The sequence below is a fragment of the Kwoniella newhampshirensis genome, chromosome 9 (genome assembly GCF_039105145.1).
Source record: "Kwoniella newhampshirensis strain CBS 13917 chromosome 9, whole genome shotgun sequence".
In the NCBI taxonomy this organism is placed as follows: domain Eukaryota; kingdom Fungi; phylum Basidiomycota; class Tremellomycetes; order Tremellales; family Cryptococcaceae; genus Kwoniella; species Kwoniella newhampshirensis.
Genome location: NC_089963.1, coordinates 659,311 through 679,022, shown reverse-complemented (window position 1 = coordinate 679,022; position 19,712 = coordinate 659,311). Strand labels below are relative to the sequence as shown.

Genomic DNA, 19,712 nt, shown 5'->3' with positions numbered 1-19,712 from the left:
GCCATTCGTTCGAGCCCTTCGAGCCGTCATCTCCTCCTAGTTCATTCATTGCTGTTGCCTCGCCACCTCGCGAGCCCATTCCGCCTCTTCTTGCATATCCTGTCGTATTGGGGGCAATGTAAGGGCCGATGTGTGTTTTGTCGTTGACGTTAATGAGATCGAAGGACCTGCCCTCGGTATTCTGCCAGGAGCCGGACTCAAAGAGACCGTGGAACCTGTCGATGATCTGGAGATTGGAGCTGAAGAATTTGATGGACTCGCCGAACCTCCCAGTACTTGATTGACGCTTGGAGCCACGAAATCGGTCCCTCGAGAGTACGAAGGGAACATGTTTGGCAACGGAAGTACTGGAATGCCATCATCTCCTGGGCCGATCGTCAATCGAGGATAAGGTGCAGGCAAAACAGACGAGAAGGAGCTCGCGGGTGTGGAATTGATGGTGAAAGACGAAGGGGTGCTAGTGTTAGAACCCGAGAAAGAGGTCCCGAATGGTCGACCAGACGACATGGACGATTGAGAAGATCGTTCATGAGGTTGGTCTTGATAAAGTGTAGGGAAGGAAGAATGGCCGTGAAGAAAACGATGATGACCGTCAGAGTGCGGATGTCCATGAGGGTCGGAACGAGTATGAGGACGGAATGACGGGCGCTCGTGAGATTGTTGACGCAGAGGAGGGGGACCGTGTGCATCGACGCGACTCGGACTTCGGGACTCTTCACTGTTCCGGTTTGCAGCTGGACTGCCACGATCAGAGCCGGTAAGGCCATTGTCCATGCGGGACAGCGAAAATGCCGACAGATCGGTAGCGAACGAACCACCTACTGCACTTTCAGCATTAGGATTGACTTTAGGGGATGTCAGTCGCGCAAGCTCACGCGAAAAGTCGTATCTCGACGTCAAATCATGCAATGACGGCATCGACCCATCATCCACAAATCGTCTCTTGCCCATGGTGGAAGGTCCTGGTCCAGCAATGGAAAACTCCTCCGCTCCTTCTTTCCAGACCAATGATCGAGGTGACTGTCCCGTTGGTCGAAGACTTGGGGGATTCGGGGAGTCTGCGGGACGAGGATCGAACGACGGTTGCGTTGTAAGCGGCGAGGGCCGAGCGGATGACGACCGGGACGAAGAAGCTATCAGCTGAGATTTGGGGACTAGAGGAGACGATGAATGTGCGCTATCGAAAGCGGGTGTTGTGCTCGATGCGCCAGCTTTAGTGGCAGGCGTACGTCGACGACTAACGCTCCTACAACAATCGCCACATGGGTCAGCACAGCCACGACGAGTTTCCCGTCGAATTAGGGTATCGGTAATTTTTGAACTTACTGTCTCCCTACAGTTGTGTCTGTTCGGAGTTTTACTTTGAGACCCTGAGCAGCGAGGTGTCGAGTCAACGGGGTGCTCTCATGCATACCCTTGAAAAGTTTCGGTGAGAAGACCTCGAACGGTTCCGAAACGGTACGCGTCAATTCGACGACACCCGACCTGGAGGTGCAATCAGCATCGACACTCTATACGGCTGGAGGAGGTGCTAACTGGTCGTGATCCAGGCGTTGTGAAAGTGGGGATTGGGTGACTCACTCGGTTGTGTCGTACAAAGTAAAGAGTAGTCTGAAGACACCTGGAACTCGCACGCTTATCTTCGCGAATATACACAATGCACCGATCCTTCCATCCAACAACCGCAGTTTCTCTGGCGTTTGTATCACTTCTCCAGTGGTCGCGTCAGCTCCTATCGGGGTTTTGATGGGAGGAAAGGATGGTTCTGAAGTGGAGGACGATCGATGATCCGGTACGGGAACGTCGATCGGTTTGGCTGCGACGATACTAGCTCGAATGAAGAACGATGTCGATTCCAGTAGTTCACTGTAGTAAATGAGGGCAAATTGGCTGATCAGTACTGCGATCCAACGCAGAAGCAAAATTCTGGCACATGAACGCAACATAAACCTACTCTATGGGAACAGCGTGAGAGTAGAGCTCGACCACTGGCGGGGGATCGACTGGCCGTCTATCGACTGACGTTTTTATCTGTATCAGCAAGAAGAGAGCGGTCGACGATACGAGACAGAGGTGACTCACTCGTCTCGTTCTCTTCTTTGTAGGAACATAATCTCGCTCTTTCAGGTTGTTGTCTCACTCTGAGTGAATACAGTCTGATGGAATGATCCATCCTCTGGGTCAGTGAACCATAGCCAAGGACAAAGACAACATGGTGGCATTGATGCTCACGATTGTGATCGCGATTGCTCGGTGCCGGAAGTCATGTTGTTGCCTTGGCGACGTTGTTTGTCATCTGATAAAATATCCATTACACCCCCCACCTCCTCCACAACTTTGTGGTCCGTATGTCGTGATGATGGCCTGGTGGCTTTCCGGTGCTTGTCTGGTGTATATGCTATGCTGGGAAGATCCGGTGATCTCTGGATGTGAGCAATGTCGATTGCGTTCTCCTCCGATTCCAAGGGGTGTCTGTCTCTGTCTCTGTCTCTGTCTCTGTCTCTGTCTCTCACTCTCTCTACCTTCAATCTTTTTTGTATCGTTTTCTCCTAAACTCTCCTTCTTTCCTCCTTCACAAATCGATCGTGGACGGCATGTATCTTCCAGCAATCGAATCTGTTCTCGTGTGTCGCTTTCAAAGAGACGATGGATGGGTTATTGGTATGTGTGTGTGGGTGTTATGGTTATGAGCATGTGAAGAGGATATATGTGGTAGTAAAAAAATGTGCAGGACTACTGATCGTTGACAATGGGAGGAGGAGGAGGAGGAGGAGGAGCATCAGCAGCAGTAGCAGCAGCAGCAGTAGGGGTCGAGATGGGATGTAACCGGATCCTGAGATCCTAAAAAGGGGGGCGGAGGGGGTGATATATCATGAGAATAGATATGATTACGTCATCATATTTCCATTTATGGTAAAAAGAAATTTCCTTTTTTTTACAAAGAAAGAAAACAAAAATAAGAGTATCACGTCTAGGGGTAAAGGGAGGGAGACGGAAAGAAAAATGACCAAAAAATTTGTGGTGTTAGATGGTTTTTCAGTCGATCCCTTTGGGACGAGAAACCATAATGACAAATTATATCAATTCAAACGGTAGCAATCGATTGCCCTTGGTGGCGTGTTAACGTTAACGTAGATGATGATGAAGATGATGTTGATTATGATGATGAGTCACAGGGAAGGGGTGAAGACCCCTTTGCTGGTACCCGCGTTATCCAGCGGTATTGGGACAGCGACTCATTCTCACCCAGGAATAAACATGCTCCCCTTTTCCATCCGTTTAACTCCGCGAATCACCACTGCTTCAGGTACGATAACAGCATTTGGGGGAAGCAGAGAGAGGATTTTCCTTGGGGGGGTGGGGGGATGAACAGAAAAGAAGCCCGGCGAGGGGGGAACAAGGGTTATTTTCCCCCGCAGATCGGTTCCCACACAGAGGGTCGAATTTTAGACTGTTGTCCTGTTGACGAGGAACGGACTAGCGTAATCTATCCTGTTGGTTTCGAAATAACCAGTCGCTCGTGTATCACGCCTCACGACCTCGCGTGGCGTAAAGTGATTCGGTCTTTCTTTTTTCTTTCCCGTGATAAAGTTATGACGAGAGGAGGATTACTCGTTGGTACACTGAAGTTACAGTTCCAAGTCAGACGCCTGGGTTCCAGCGAAAAAAAATCAGCAAAACTAATTGTCAAAGGCCCCAGTGTGTCTCGTAATTGATATCTTGTTGCGCGGTCGTGCCCAGACCGAAAACGCACGCATATCTTACACCATCGGCACATGGTCAAAGGGTTTCGATTCATGCTTCGGGACCGGAAACGTCCTGGCAAAGGGCGCAGACGAAGGACGGATAGCCTTGTGGTCATGTTATTGGGATGACTAGTACGAATTTAATTGTTCTCTCTTTTCCACAAAGCGGTGCCTCTGTCTCCCCTGTGGAGACTTGCCGTACCTCTTCCTCTTCCTCTCCCTGCTCTGCTATCAGATATCCCTCTAGACCAAATCGGAGTTCCGGTGAGATAGGCATGACTTTGACCATGCCCACGGCCTTGATCTCCGCTCCAGGTTACTGAACCTCGCACCACCTCGTGGTGGATACCACTTCGTACTCTTCCTTGCGAGTCATCCGAGATCCCAACTGGAGGTCTATGTGCGATTATTCCTGGCTTTGTCTCCCCTTGGCCCTGTTCCTCAATCCTGTTCAAAACGTCCCAGACATGATCTTCGTCCCACCGAACGTTGTCAGCTCGACCATCTGTTACCCTTCCGTCTGGAAGTCGGATTCCAGTTCCAGTTCCAGTTACAGCATTTCGGGATCCAGTTCCAGTTCCAACTTCAGTATCAACGCCAACTCCACCTGATTGATCCCTTTCGGTCAACGTGAAAATCTTGTCGAACCCTTCCCCATCATGTGAAGTGGGAGGTCTGAATCCTGCTCTCATCTGGCGCAAAACTCGTAATCCAGTCTCGGCGTCGGGTATTGTCGGATGAGATGGTCTTGCCATGAGTCGTGCTTCGAGCGTGGAGTTTGAAACGTCGAAGATAAGACAGTGGATACGGGGTCGAGGGAGAGGAAAGGACGAGTGGGCAATGTTGATAAAGTGACTTCGTTGACTAGAAGCGAGCACCGGTCAGCTCAGCTCGACTTTACGAGACTGTTGCCGCTGGCCGATTCAAAATCGAAATCGGTGGGTTCACTGAAAGGAACAGTCGACCGGTGATCTTTGAAATCTCGACCGCTTGGCGGGAATCATTCCGTTCATTTGATTTCGGTTTCGTTCCTCTCGTTCGCAGATCCCTTTTCCCCAACGTACGACATCTAATTCCCACAAACACACATGATCATTCGGTTACTCACACGACGTCAAATCCACACCTATCCACAATCACATTGTAACCTTGTCTCAGACCCCACCTGACTCTGGATTCACATTCCTGACGACGTCTGCTCGGCGCATCATCCTGTGATGCTCGGATCCATATTCTTCGTTGTCGTCGCCGTGTCTGTTGTTGTTGTTGTTGCTGTTGTCGCCTTACCACGGATTCGGATTGACAGTTGGAATTGAATACAAAGCCAGGTGTAGTGGAGTTGATACCATGCGGAGCGAGATTGGGTTCAGTTGGATTCACATTCGATTCAGAAACAGTTCCCAGCGCGCATTCCCACGATGATGAAGATGACGAAGATGGTTGAGAGCTAGAAGCGGAATTGGAAGCTCGGACGAGAGATTCCGCAAATGTCGTCTTTCCAGATCCTGGTAGTCCGACGAGTACGAGTAGAGTCTGGGGCTATCGTCATTAGTTGGCATAGTATTAGCTTTGCTTGTGCATGCACTTATGCGACGCAAGTCAGTGGGCGTATGCGTATGTGTTTTGATGGGGTTTGAATGATCAATAGGGGAAGGAGAGAGACTAATCGGAGCACTCACTTCCAGATCGTCCGTTGGCAAGATCGATGCTTCTTCAGGATAGGGGACAGGTCTTGCAGCGGCGTATCGACCAGGTCCGGGAGTTTGGTGCTGATGAAATGCTCCCGCTTCTTTCGAATCGCATTGGGACATTTCGAGATAGGTTGACGAAGTATAGTCACTTATATAAGAGAAGTGACAAAATACGGAAATCAATGCAGAGTGTGTGGACTGAATCAAGTGTCGAGCGGTGATCGCCGCAATGATAAACAGATAGATACTCGTATAGCATACAATGGCGGTGATACAGACAGTTACAAGCGAGCACTTGATCGACGGCAGCGCATTGAGCTCAAGCAGCATGATGTGCTCCTACTGTGAGTGACCCAGATGTATACGACCGATCCACAAGCACTGCATATCTTCGTACAACCTATATTGTTGGCAGGTTTCGTTTTGAGATCCTCCTCCGATTCACTAACTGCACTTCATCCCGTGATCCCATTGATCACTAATCGATTACATCATCCGAACAGCATTGTGTTCAAGTATCCTTCATGTTTCACTCCTCTTCGAGCTCTACTTCAGGTCAGTTTGCTCAGCAAGTCCATCCGCATAGTCTCCATTTCTGTTTCAGCGGTACGCTTCTTCACCTTCCTACAAAGTCCGTTTCTCCTTTACCTCCTGCCTCGCCCTAAGCTCGTTCAGCTCAAAAGACCCTTCCTCTCCTCCTCCCTCCGCGTCTCCTCTTGTATGCCCTCTCTGTCTCCCTTGTCCTTATCTTTCTTCCCAAATCCAAACTTGCCAAAACCCATACTACCACTTCTACTCAATTTCCCTCCCATTCCGCTCAGTCTCCTGCCGAGACTGCCCCCACCTCCATACGCGTCCCCTCTGGTTCCTGACGCACTCGTCGTGCTGCTTCCCGATATTGTTCTGTCTCGACCACCCGTACTTGGCTTTCTGCCCAAGGAAGACAGTCCAGACTGCTGGGAAGATGACATTGATGACGGCGCTTTGTGGGTAATCGGTGGAGCAAGGTTAGCAGAAGCTGATTTGGAAGTCGGGATCGATTTGGCAGCCGTCTGGTTGGAGGAAGCAGGGAACGACGATGTCGTGCTTGTGGAAGCGGAAGCGGCCGAGAAAGAGGACATAACAGAGCTGGACATATTAGGCGGCGAGGCTGAGTTCGAAATCGCGGGGCTTTCGCTCGCAACACCCTGGACACCCTCTGCACCCGACCCGTGCATGGCGGCAGGAACATTGACGCCCAGACCCCCAAATGTTGTACTTGCTGTCGTTTGACCGGTGGAAGGTCTCGATGAGACGGATTTCGAAGGATTTGTCGTGCTGTCGATGGTTGGCAGTGTTTGTTGGCTAGTAGTGCGACTTTGAGGTCGCGTCGAACCATTTAACCCAATGCTTGCTCTCTTGTCCTTATCTTTATCGGTCCTGCTTGTCACCCGTGACAACCACTTGCCACCTTCCTTCTCCTTCTCCTTGTCTTTCCCAGCCTTTGGAGGCTGAACAGGATGGCGTGTAGAAGGTATCGCCGTAGCGTTCTGAGACGAGCTGAACCCAAATTGGCGTTCGGTCGTCTGAGTAGTAGTTGCGCTGGAACCGGTGGATCTCGGTACCGATTGTGTAGGGCCTGTGGATGTGCGTTTAGGCATGGGCGGTAAGGGAGGCGTAGATTCAAAGGAGACCGGTTTGGGCGTGCCAGTCGTAGCAGGTGTGGGGGGAGTGTAAAGCCTAGGTGTGTCATCCAGTTTTCCGGGAGTCACCTGTTCCCGTACTGGTACTGCTGCTGAGTGCTCTGGCACGGGAGCCAAATCTTCTATTTGTGCTTCGGGCTCAGTCTCCACCGGAGTGGGCGGGTTCTTCAAGCCCAGAGTGGTGACATCCAAGTCTACGGCTTGGTAGAAGAGGACGTAGCCTGCTCCTGAGGGGAAATCACCAAAGTATCGGTAAATGTCTGAATCGTCGATAGGTTCCACGTTTTCGTCGTCGCACATCACCCATCTGCCGCCGGATCGTACAAGAGAGACATAGTGTCCGTGGTGAGGACCGCTGTGTTTACGTCAGCAAGCCTGGCGGGTCAGCAACGGCTTGTTAGACTCACTTTCCGATATGCACCACGACCGAAAATAGCTCGTAAAGCCTGTCAGGGTTTTCAATGTCGTCGGTTGTGTTCGGTAGTCGGAGCTCGGTCGGGAAAGGAACACGATAGAAGAGCTTGGCGTAACGTCCGGTGCTCTCCTGGTACTTGAATCTTTTCAAGTGCAAGGCAAGGATGTTTGGCAGCGACTTGATTTTCATCCTGCAAGTGGTTCAGTCCAGTCAGCGATAACCACAGTACAACAGGGTTAGCGGTAGACTCGCCTTTTCTCGGCTTCTTGAAGACCGCAGCACGAGTCACAGTAGAACTTGTTTTTCTGGCACAGCATCTCACTTGCCGAGAACTGCCGAAGACATGAGGTGACCGAAGTGTGTTGTTCAATATCGATGGAAAGATCCAGGAATGATTCTTCACGGGAGGACGTCTGCGGTCGTTTTTGAAAATCAGCGATGTTCTACGGACTGTGAACTGTAGAGACTTACAGTCTCGCAACTCAGACATCTCGTCTCGTTCGTCAACACACCCTCGAACAGGTTTTGAACGAAGGTTTTGCCTCTTCCCCTTCCCTCTGGGACCTCCTTGCCCTGACTCTTCAGACTTCTGTCCGCGACCTCGATCTCCTCCGCAACGCGATTCAGCAACCAACCAAGGAATTCATGAGCGTCTTGTTGGTTCATGCCTTGGAACATCGGGTTCTCTCTTTTGATGGTTCTCATGACGTCCTCTGGTCTCACGACACCTCGACCGAGTTTCCCAGCTTGGAAAGGCCCTCCACCTCGAGGTGCCGAAGGCGGTGGCAAAGATGCTAGTAAAGGGGGACCCTGTGGTATGGTCGTAGCGGGAGTAGAGGTGGTAGTCAAGGATGGAGTAGGGTTGGCAGGATTGGCAGGAGCAGCGGATGGTGCGTCGGGGAGAAGTGAAGCTGTCTGGACGTTCGCGCTGTTTGCATCTTTGCCTGGATTCTTGGGGGTGACAGGTTGGTGTGATGGCGATGTCGAAAGATGATAAAATAGAGTCTGTATAGTTTGAAAAACGGATGGATCAGGTTGATTCGGGTCAGGTTCCAGGGACTGGTATGTCGGATTCGGTGTTTCCGATGTGGGCGCCGGAAGAGGGAGGGGTGCAGGCGATGATAGTGGTTGCTGCTGAGCCTGAGCCTGTAGGGCTCCCAATGTCGGCAAAGAGGCTCCAGTAGCGGTCGATTTTCTCCCCATCGATGTCCAGCTCCTCTTCTCTTTGCCTCCTGGACTCAGGGGCGATCCGTTCGTCAGCGCCGGTGATTCGAAAGGATTCGCCTTGTTGTTGCCTGCGCCCGGGCTCATAGGTCCGTTGTTCCCATTCACGGCTGCGGAGCTGGCGATGGGTTGATTGGCTGTACCGGGCGGAGGACCTAACGGACTGAGAGGAGGTCGCACATCGGGATAGGCCTCCACCAATCGGCGGAAGACCTCACAGGCGTAAAGAGACTGGAGGACGGAATTGCAATAACAGGTGTTTCCGAAATTCTCCAGACCCCACAACCTCTCAGCTTGCTTTCCTTTGCCATCGGCGGCGGGGACAGCCTGACCGTTCTCCACGTCCCACAGTAAAGAACTATCTACGAATTCGAGGGTGGGTTGAGGTGTCGGGCTGGTGGGTTTATTGGTGGACGATTGAGGTCTGAATGCTTTCCGGAGTGCGGACATGTTGGCAGAACGGGAACAACTAGTCGCCCGACGGTGTGTTCAGTGTCCACAAGAGATGTCACTGGCAGAGATAGTCGTGGTGGTCTGCGCCAACGGAATATGGAAAACAATTAAGAGTGATTGCAACAATCAATGCGATGAGACGTCGGAAAACGATGACCGAGCCACGGTAAAATCCGGCTCCGATGACGACTGCAATCTAGGTGATCCTGGTGATTGGTCTCTGTGCCGGATAGGTCTGAAAAGTGTACGTCCAAAGCGAGTAGTACAAAGCAACAGGTCAAAAACAAGGATGATGTGTCGTTGGTCCATGCGTTCGCTAGACGTGACAAATCCCCCCTCCCCAAAACACGATGATCCGCCGCTGCTTTACGCTTGCCTACCTGTGACCCTCCATCTGACCTCTGCCTCCGTGCTGCTGGATCCCCCTCGGATTGCGGGCCGGCGTGATAAAAAGGTGCACCGACAACAGGTCACGGGATATGTTTGATCAGGGTAATCGATCTGATTACAAACACCTGGGGTAATCCCATTTGCATTACACATGAGATATAACGAGTCCTGGTAATAACACTCGCAGCTGTTACAAAACGCACGGGCAGAAATGTCCGACAGTAGATTTCACAGAATTCTGACAGGACATCGCGTGGGAGAATTCTGAGAATTTCCCCTTCGCCCAATTCTGCCTCGAAAGTCCCGACTTTCAACGTCGCTTCGCATCAACGTCTCTCTGTCTGTCTTGGAGCTATTTGCGACGCATAGGTTTGACTCGTTCGACTGGTATCTGCTGGCAATTGAAAGGTCGCAGACCTACACCTCGTCACCATGTCCATGTCGACCGTCCCTCGCTCGGCTCTTACCACGGCTCGATCGGTCTTCCGTACTTGTCTTCCCTCTACATCTCGCTTTCAGAATGTCGCTGTCGTTCGAGGTTACGCCACACCATCCGAGGCGAGACCGGAGGACAAGCAGGAGATGATGTTTGGTGGACCACCACCCGTGAGGAAGGACGACGGATCGGTGCTGAAAAAGTATACCGGCAAGGGATTTCCGTTCATTCCCGTGAGTAGCAGAAACTTGATGACGGACAACGACATCCTGTCACGAGTGTCTCCAATGGTGTTCATTGCTTGGTCACTAACGTCTCGAATCATCACCTACAGAGTTTGAGACATGTTGTCTACCCTTACCATCCCCATCTTCACCAAGGTGGTCCTCTACGAGAACTCACCGCTCCTCTGCGACGAAAAGGTGGTCGTAACAATACTGGTCGAATTGTCAACAGGCACATTGGAGGAGGTCACAAGAGACGATTGCGTTCGATCGATTTCCACCGTGTCGAAAGCGGCGAACATGACGTGATCCGAATTGAGTATGATCCGGGGAGGAGTGCTCATATCGCTCTGATCAAGAAGAGGGGAAGCACAGGATCGATCAGTGTCGAGGACGCCGATGAGGGTTTACTGGTTGAGAACAAGGGCACGAAGAAGTCCATGGAGGCGGTGAAAGGTGGATGGAGTTATATTGTCGCGCCCCAAGGGTTGAGAGCTGGTGATGTGGTCGTCTCATATCGTGGCGGTATCCCCGAAAGCGTTATTAGGGAATTCGACCAAACAGCTGCGATCTCCTCAAACGATTCTTCCGTTCCTGTCATCTCTACTCCTCGATCAGACAAACCTCCCGCGACTGACACACCAGAGATGCGACGTGCTCTTGGTCTGCTTCGTACCGTCACGCTCAAACCCGGCAACGTTCTTCCGCTGTATCTCCTTCCACCCGGAACGCAGGTTCACAACCTTTCGCTCACCGTTGACGGAAAGATGCAACTCTGTCGATCGGCCGGTACTTTCGCTCAAGTCGTGTCCCACCAGTCTGCTGATGGACGAGCCATTGGTGGATCCGACGTCCTGACAATGGGTGGAGGTTTCGATGAGGAGGGGGATCGAGTCCCTAAGAAGGGTTATGTCTTGATCAAATTGCAGAGCGGAGAAGTGAGGAAGCTGGATCCTGGGTGTGTTGCGACAGTTGGCGTGGTCAGCAAGTAAGCTTTATTTGACTCACTCGGGCTGTCTTTCATTAATGACTGTTTCGCCTTGTAGCAAGGAACATCAATCTCGTGTACTTGGTAAAGCCGGCCGATCTCGATGGCTCGGTCGTAGACCCCACGTCCGAGGTGTGGCAATGAACGCCGTCGACCATCCGCACGGTGGTGGACGAGGAAAGGGCAAGGGAAACAAACACCCCAGATCGATCTATGGCTTATTGCAACATGTCAGGACAAGGAGACCCAAAGACAAGGACGGGAACAAGGCGTGCGTTTTCATCTTGCTTTGGCGGCTGGCGGCGGAACCGCGCAGAGTACAGCTGACAACTGTTTCGCTCTCAGTGTGGTCACGGAACGACCGAGAGGAAAGCAGACTGCTGCCAAACACTAGGATACCAACCATTGCACATTATGCATCATATCTCCACGATCTGAAAGGATTATCGTGGCACATCGTCTTGGTATGAGGGGACCAGACTAACACTGCCAGACTGATACTAGAAATCGCTGCCGTCAGCACGGATCCATGTGTCATTCGAGACGCAGACCTCTTACGACATCATCACTCAGAACCACTCCAAGGTAAGCTTGACTGCGCTTCCTCGGAGATACCGACGTGACATCATTGCTGCTGGTTGTTGTTGTTGTTGTTGTTGTTGTTGGGTATATCACGTACGCCTCATAAGCGAACAAATAAAAGGTTCATGAAACAGATTAGCAACCTTGATTGCGGCTTGTCGTCGTCGATGCGGAATTGCGCAAAGTGAAACAACCCGCGGGAAAGGAACGGAGGACAAGACTGGCTAAATCCACAATGAGCTAAGAGACGATGAAAGGTGATCGTTATAGCCATATCGAGGATGGCAACGATGCAGCGCACGTACGTCACGCGAAAAGATTGGCTTCCGTGGGATGAAAGGTTCCCAATATGCCTTCGTCGAGGCGAACAGACCATGACCCACAAGTACGTCAAGCGGACCTCAAAAAAACTCCTTTTGTCTTCAGATAGCTGTAACCTCGTTGACATCCCTTTGACAGGCAAGGGATGTGCAGTAGACATATAGGAGGAGACCCAAATGTCATTGCTAACACATTACATTTTTCTACTTTCGGTAGTACTGACTGCAGTCTGTGACATCACCAAGATGGGATCTCCTCTGTAATCTGAGGTGACATCCTTTACCGCCTCCAAGAAGAACCTGACAATGGTTGTTTGCTACTTCGCGCTAGTTGCCTGGAGAATCAGAGACCTTTTAAGGTATAAAAGGGGGTATCTAGGTGGGTTGTATCTCTGACCCATATTACTCACCTTCGAACCGATCAAACTTGTTCTCACTACTTCCAAGCTAGTGTTAACACTTCAAATGCCATCACGAAACCTTTGACCACATTGTCTCCAAGCAACAACACTGGCACCAATGCTACCAGTACACTAGGTTAGTGCTTCCCGATTTGCTGCTGAAAAAAGAACCAGAAACTCAGGCTTGGCTGACTTCCTCCTGCAGAAGACAGCAAGGCTTACATCGAGGATGCTGTGGCCTTGGACAAAGCAATGGCAAAGGTTCCTTCAGAGAGGTCTGAGAGTGAAACAGAAATGATAGCAAAAGAGCGCAAAGGTCAGACCAGGTCATTTTCAGGTATTGATTGAAAAGCCACTTGCTGACATGATGCTGCACTCAGCACTCGAGTCAGAAGCCAACAAATGGGGCTCCAAATGGCTTGGACGAGAGATGAAAGCCTCTCTTACACCGGAGGAACTGAAGCTGCCCAGACCAACAGTGATCGTCGAAGCACCGCAAGGAGATTATGGTCGGCATACTACAAGACACGTGATACCAAGCAAGAGGCATCTGCTGGTAATTCAATGAGGGAAGCATGGCGGGCTGTGGATCTGACCATTCCGGGCACTTGTAAGTGGCATTGTTTCATGTCCACATCAGAGCGCAAGACGATGCTGGACAGAAGGACTGACGGGTGGCTGTTCAACAGCTTCTATGGTGTCATTTGTAGTAGATACTAGCATATCTGATCTGACCGAAATTCTGGAAGAGGAAGCTTTCAAATTGCCAGGACAACCTTCTGGCTCTGATGTGGTGTACCCAGCATCCTTTGGTCCCTCACATGATTGATGTTAATGCCATTATGCAAGGATGTGACATCTTATGAGCAAGAGATCCTGTGGCAGAAGGTGTCATGACGGCCATTCCGCCACGACCACGATCAGTCGATCGTTACATAAAACCCTCTCGATATCTTTGACATCTTCGATATCTTCGAGCATAAATTGACATACTCGCCGAAGTCCGAGGCAAAGGGTGTCACATTGGATACAGTTGAACGATGCTCTATGCGTCCCGGTGGATGGAGTACAGTGGAGATCTATAGATACATAGACTCAGCTCTCGTTGTTTTAGCCTTTCCTTAGCAATTTCTCGATTGAAAGTCATACCTAGTGCTTCGATGACATCACTGTGGTACTTGAGTCTATCTGAAGCTGCATCAAGCCCTTCTAGATATCTGTGTTAAGTCCCTCGTTATCCTCGTTATCCTACATATCGTGCTGTCCCGTCGTGTGGCAGGGCTCATTGACTGAAGCCACATTGACCATCGTGACAATATCACTCGCGCCATTCAGGGAGTCCTCATAATGTTCCTGACATGTACAGGTTCAAACAAAAGCTGACAACCGGCACTTGAGAGAGATTTGATCCCAACGCACAGTTACAGTCTCAACGCGGTCGGATATCACGCAGTATACTTGTCTGACAGCACTGCCGCTTGTGATCGAGGCTCGTTCAACTCAGCCTCCTGATCCCGCGATCTCGCGCGGTTGACGGCCCGCAAAATGGTCATCTCCGTCACATCCTATGAGACTCGGGAGATCTCCACTACCCTCGTCAACGGACAGTCGTTCACCCGCGAAGAAGTGACGAAGATATACGTGATCGAGCCGATGGACGACAGTGAAGGGGCATGCACCTCGAGAGACATGGAGGAAGATAGAGGGAATATAAAGGTGGTCGGAGTTGCGGTGGTCGTTTGGATAGGATGGCTTTGGTGGGCTTTTGGATGAGCGAGAACGCTGGATGATTGATCAAGCAGAGTTGAGGTGAGTCAGGATCATCGTCTGCCTTTCTGGAAACGATGAAACCGTTCAACTGATGTCCCGTACAGCTTTACGCAATTACGCGTTCAAGAGGAGTCACTGATTGCTGCGTGGACCTTCGCTGAAAAGCGGACAAACGTCGAGCGAAAGGTAGCAGACTTGTTGCCGTGGATGTTGTGAGTGCTTTGTGTTATAATTCCTAGATTCACATCTACTTGTGCATTTGTATCTAATCACGCAATTCCCAGAAGGCTACAGCCGAACTCGAAAGGCACTCGGTTCGACCTTACACGATCAAAACTTCTTTTCCATATCTCGGCCCTCCTCCCACATAGTCCTTCCACTACACGCACAAACGGTCTTATCATTCCCCCACGCTCCAGCACTTCTCGCCACGACTCCTGCGAATATTCTGCCTATCGTAGATGTCCGTGTACTAGCTCGGGCATTCGGAGGCATTGAAACGCTGCTTGCCGCTTCAACAATACAACCTCTTCCTATCCACTCCCACAGCTCCCCATCGACCTCCTTGAACATATCTCCGTAGCCCTCCTTGTCCGGCTCAATTTCTCCAAGCTTGACGAAGGGCTTGCCGGTGGTTATCGGTGGATCGACCAAGTTGCCAGTGGAAGAAACATAGACGTTGTATCTCGCTTTGTCGGCTGTCCCGAGACCCACCCGTGCGGGAGGAGGGAGTCGGACCGTGAGGTCCATGAGGACGATTTTCGGGGCGATCTGAACAAATCGACAGATGCCAAAGACTTTCTGGGAGTGTTCCTCCTCGTTCATACCGGGTAGAGCACGATCTGATAGTCCCGAGGAAGAAATAGGGTTTTCGACGCCAGCAAGGATAGGGTTGGAGGTTGAAGCTATGGAAGCGGGGAGAGGCAGAGGTGATTCAAGTATTGACACGGCAGCCTGAGTAGGGGTGTTGAGTGATGCCGAGGATGTGCCACGGACGATGACTTGTCGGTTTGTCGACTTTAGCGCGGTGAGGAGGTGTGATGGCGGTGCTACCGAAAAATTGCAGATGATAGCCATATGTCAGCATACGTTATGCAGTTGAGACGTGACTAGTCCGCGACGCACTCTTGCCTGTTATCGTCACTCTTTTGCTCTCCAGGTCAATGTCATACCGTTCGACCCCTGTGTGCAACATAAGCATCGTTGTCATGTTACTCGGCACGCTCGAACTTACCTGGAACATCTCGCAGAGCGCCTGAGACAGCGTTTACACACTGTGAATATGTTTCGGTGTCAGTGTATCTGTCTCGCTCATCAATCTTGCAGTCTGTGAAGAGTCTAGCGTACATTTTGACAGGTCATGTCGACCGCGAACTCGGTCTGCATGAGAATGACACTGGTCAGCTCTGAACAATCCGGATAGCTGATCTTTTGGGAAGCTCGCCTTGAAATCAACAGACGCCAGCGTCATCTTGCTTGAAATATCTCTCTATGACTTGTTGCCGATGAGGGAGCGATGGTTCAACGAGGTGATGTCATGGAACGAGCCCAAGGGGAAGTCAGAGGAAATCAGAGGATGGAGATGGGGACATGATCATTTCGTCTATGTAAGCATGATGATAATAATAGCCAGCACCTCATCTCTTCGTTTCCCGCAGAGACCTCCACTCGGACCCCCATTCCCGATGGGAACAGGTGATGATGATATTCCACGTCATGATTACCCAGCATGACACGTGCTTATCACATTGACCTGTGACCTCCACCTCTCTGAACGCGTCCAAAGCTCAACTTGACAACATGAGCATTCACTCGCAACTTTCTTCCTTCAACATGACACTGATCCCTACATCGCGCCGTCAGCCTTTCATACAACAACAAACGGGGAGCAGTAGAACAGGACACAAATGGCCGAAAGTCTGGGATCATGGCTGGCCAAAGCCGTCGTGCAGCATGATCGGCAGTATGGTGCCAACCTTGAACTTGATGTCGCAGGGGGCTATTGTCAGCTCAAATCGGTAAGTAAACAAGTGATCGATTGCTTCATGACTCTCTCTCTTCCTCCATTTCTGACATTGAACTTCCATCGTTCCGACCCATGCTTATCGAGCTGCGCTTATCGAGCTGCTTTGAAACCAGTTCTCGTCGTATCGAACAGAAGATGATCCGCACAACGAAATCATCGGCTTCATCACGGATCAGACGCATCATGCCAAGGTCATCTTCGACGTAGATGCGACAGACGAGTTTGAGAAGTGGGTCGTGTGTCGTTTCGGGATAAAGCAAGTGGAGCTTAATCTCGCTGTAGGGCGATCCCTGGTCTAGGTCAAGAAACTCTCACCTCCCATTTACGTGCGATATTCAAAATACAGTCCTTCCGCTTTGTTCTCGAAGATACATCTCGACAAGCAGGTCCAAGTGTTCCGGGATCTGCCACGAAGTCCGCTAAACGCCAACATATCAGATCCACTGTTGGGTCTCCATATCTGGATCTGCCCCGAGTCGCACTATATGTCAATAAATGGGAGGTACTCAGCGGGGACAGGAACGATCCGCTTTTCCACATCGGCACTGCGGAGGTAGGCAGAGGAAGCCGAGATGGAGATGTACAGAAAGTCCTGAGGAAGTGGTGGCTTGGGGAGTGAGTGGGACATTGAACACTCGCTCTACAGAGGAAAACCAACAGCAGCAGCAGCAGCTGATATGATGATCAGATCGTACTCGGACCCATCACAAAATCAGTCGAGTCAAATGGAAACGCCTTCTCGACCGCAATCATTTCCGTCATCCGGTCCTAGGCAGCTATACCAAACGCCGGCTCCTCCTCCTACTTCTCAACCCGTCTTCCCTCGTTCATCTCCCTCCTCAATTCAACCGCCTCAAGCACGGGGGACCCTCTCTTCTTTCCTGCAACCGTATCTCGCACCAGCAGGAGGCAAAAAGCCGAAACCTATCCCAGAGTGGATATTCGAAAAGCCCGACGAGGCTAAGAGGCAACTTGAGGATATCACAATATTCGGAGCAGACATTGCAATCGATATCGTCCATACCGGATCACGTCAAGCAGGACAAACTAGCAACGGTCCTGCGGAGGGCTCGACCACCAGGGGAGGGAAGGAGCGAGAAACGGACGCAGAATTTCACCCAAGGGTGGAATCGTCACACCTTGATCTATCACCGAAATCACCGTCCCCTCCTCCTGCGGCTCAAAGTCTGCCAATGAGTAAGGAATTTGAAGCTGTCTTAGACTACTGTCAGCAGGAAGACGAGAAAGACAAGCAGCGAAAAGCCGACCAAGATCAGAGCGATGACGATGACATACCGGTCCGACCAATTGTCCCGCAACGCAAGAAAAGAGGATATTTCGACCCACTGTCAATACCTACCCCCGACAGCTCCCAGCATGCTCAAGGCGTGAACAACGAAGACGGGGAAGAGCTGTCTGATTACGACAGAGAGGAAATGCGAAAAGCTGAAGGCTCACGCCATTCGATTGCAAATGCCGCCGGGGAAAAGGCATTGTTCGAAGAGGATGACGAAGACGAGAAGGAGGATGATGGACGACAAGAAGCGAACGAAGAGACGGGAATAGCAGAAGCCTCTGTCGAAGATGATGATGCGGAGGAGGACAAGAACATTGATATACATGTTGTCGTCCGAAGGCAAGCGGTCGAGGGTAGAGATGGTGTGCAGATGCCCGCCTCGACCCATGCAAACAAGCTTCAGACCGAGGATATCAAGATGGAGGATGGACAGAGTATGGACAACGAGGATGAGGCAGATGCAAGAGAGGCCGAAAAGCTGGTGGCGGAGTCCGGACCTGCTGTCAATGGCCATCAAGATGCAAAGCATCGGGCAAGAATAGAGGTCACAGACGATCCCCATCACGTCCACTCGCCCATCACGAACAGTCGCGCCACTGACGTTGATCTGAGAACTCGGAGTGAATTGCTGGTCGATGATAGTGATCAGAGTCTTCTCAAATCACAATCGCAGTCCGAACAATCATTGTCGCGATCGCACGGACTACTTGGACAGAGAATATATCTACAGCATACGGATGCTCAGGCTTCAACCACGTTCGGACATACCAGAGTAACTGAGGCTCGGGTCGGTTTCCCCGACGGTCTTGATACTACCCAGACTCAAGATCGTGGACACGAGGCAGACATTTCCGCTTCCTACGAAGACGAATCTATCCCTACCCATGTCTCAGCTTCAAGGCCCGACACTGTCACAACGCAAGTAAACCCTGGAAACCCATTTCAATCGCCCAGACATGCTCAGACCAGTGGGGTGAAGCGAGAATTCGAATCAGCACCAAGATCAATAGAGAACAAAAGGTTGAGAATGGACCACGAAACTCCGAGATCGCAAGTGGGAAGTAGCGCGTCATCGTCCAAAAACGGTTCAGTGAAAAGCTTTTTAGCCTCGATGCGGATCATCAAACTAGAAGACGACGGAGATGACGGGCAAAGGCGAGGAGGAGCAGACAGTCCTTTGAATGGGAGAGGCGGAGGAGTTGGTGGCATGCTAGGGAGACTGACTGGCTGGGGGAGACCGAGTGGCGAGACTGGGGGCGAAGCGCAGCGAGCTGCAGATCTAGTGAGGGATCATCTGACTCGCAGCCACGTGAGTCGTGGGGCAGACAGCGAAGGATCAGAAAATGACGAGGAAGGTGAGGCTGAGAGTATGGACATCGACGAGGAGGAAGACGAGGAGGAGGAAGAAAGAATGATCAACGGGGAGAGCAAAACTCATCGAAGGTTCGATTCACTTGATGATACGGCAGAACAAGATCCAGATTTCGACTCTGTTTCTGATTCGGAAGACGAGGATGAACATGCAAGCGAGCACGAGGTGGTCGTCCCTGCGTGGATTTTGGCGGCGCCGGGTACGAATTTACGAGTCAAGGATTTCGGAGCAGCAGATTTATCACGAGCCACTCGATCAACATCGACTCGACAGTCGAACGCCGCCAACGCTACTAGTCGTCAGAGAAGGGACGCTGAAGCTGGAAAGACGAGTTCCAAAGGCGGTCGGCCTACCAAACAGCAACAAAGTTCTCGGCCTAATGCTGTTGAGCCGTTAGATCGAAAGCATTCGGTCGCCAATCATGAGCCTGATCCTAGACCGGTACGCCAGATTGTGAAGTCTGATTTCCAGCCCGAAGCAAAGATCAAGTATCCAAAATTGAGAAGCTTCAAGCCTAGTTTACCAATAGAAGGGGGATTCAGCGAGGCGCAGGTTCTGGAATTGATAGTAGACATCAAGGAGAGACGAAGGGTGAAGAAGGAGAAGACGGAATGATATTAAGACACGAGAGTGTTTGGGTACGTACATGATTGATCGGGGGAGATGGCATGTGATGAGAGCAGAAGAGAGCGTGA

At 51.1% G+C, this 19,712-nt stretch overlaps 6 protein-coding genes across 6 annotated transcripts; 2 read left to right on the top strand and 4 right to left on the bottom strand.

The window, feature by feature from the left end:
- Positions 1-45: 45 nt before the first annotated feature.
- On the bottom strand, positions 46-2,267 carry IAR55_004946 (uncharacterized protein; the record flags this gene model as incomplete). The annotated part of the gene is made up of 7 exons (XM_066948040.1): positions 46-818; positions 876-1,246; positions 1,327-1,485; positions 1,582-1,866; positions 1,955-2,018; positions 2,083-2,156; positions 2,233-2,267. 7 exons carry the CDS (start codon positions 2,265-2,267, stop codon positions 46-48), a joined length of 1,761 nt encoding a protein of 586 aa, XP_066801499.1.
- A 1,619-nt stretch (positions 2,268-3,886) lies between these two features.
- On the bottom strand, positions 3,887-5,557 carry IAR55_004945 (uncharacterized protein; the record flags this gene model as incomplete). Its single annotated transcript, XM_066948039.1, has 3 exons — positions 3,887-4,610; positions 4,855-5,285; positions 5,426-5,557. The coding sequence occupies 3 exons, from the start codon at positions 5,555-5,557 to the stop codon at positions 3,887-3,889; spliced, it is 1,287 nt and encodes a 428-aa protein (XP_066801498.1).
- A 551-nt stretch (positions 5,558-6,108) lies between these two features.
- On the bottom strand, positions 6,109-9,208 carry IAR55_004944 (uncharacterized protein; the record flags this gene model as incomplete). The annotated part of the gene is made up of 4 exons (XM_066948038.1): positions 6,109-7,474; positions 7,527-7,724; positions 7,787-7,947; positions 8,006-9,208. The coding sequence occupies 4 exons, from the start codon at positions 9,206-9,208 to the stop codon at positions 6,109-6,111; spliced, it is 2,928 nt and encodes a 975-aa protein (XP_066801497.1).
- Positions 9,209-10,033: 825 nt separating this feature from the next.
- IAR55_004943 (mitochondrial 54S ribosomal protein uL2m) lies at positions 10,034-11,643 on the top strand (the record flags this gene model as incomplete). The annotated part of the gene is made up of 4 exons (XM_066948037.1): positions 10,034-10,270; positions 10,372-11,249; positions 11,308-11,520; positions 11,595-11,643. The coding sequence occupies 4 exons, from the start codon at positions 10,034-10,036 to the stop codon at positions 11,641-11,643; spliced, it is 1,377 nt and encodes a 458-aa protein (XP_066801496.1).
- A 3,009-nt stretch (positions 11,644-14,652) lies between these two features.
- On the bottom strand, positions 14,653-15,793 carry IAR55_004942 (uncharacterized protein; the record flags this gene model as incomplete). Its single annotated transcript, XM_066948036.1, has 5 exons — positions 14,653-15,371; positions 15,448-15,504; positions 15,557-15,596; positions 15,670-15,702; positions 15,767-15,793. The coding sequence occupies 5 exons, from the start codon at positions 15,791-15,793 to the stop codon at positions 14,653-14,655; spliced, it is 876 nt and encodes a 291-aa protein (XP_066801495.1).
- Positions 15,794-16,229: 436 nt separating this feature from the next.
- IAR55_004941 (uncharacterized protein) lies at positions 16,230-19,632 on the top strand (the record flags this gene model as incomplete). The annotated part of the gene is made up of 4 exons (XM_066948035.1): positions 16,230-16,340; positions 16,462-16,577; positions 16,631-16,963; positions 17,037-19,632. The coding sequence occupies 4 exons, from the start codon at positions 16,230-16,232 to the stop codon at positions 19,630-19,632; spliced, it is 3,156 nt and encodes a 1,051-aa protein (XP_066801494.1).
- Positions 19,633-19,712: the final 80 nt, after the last annotated feature.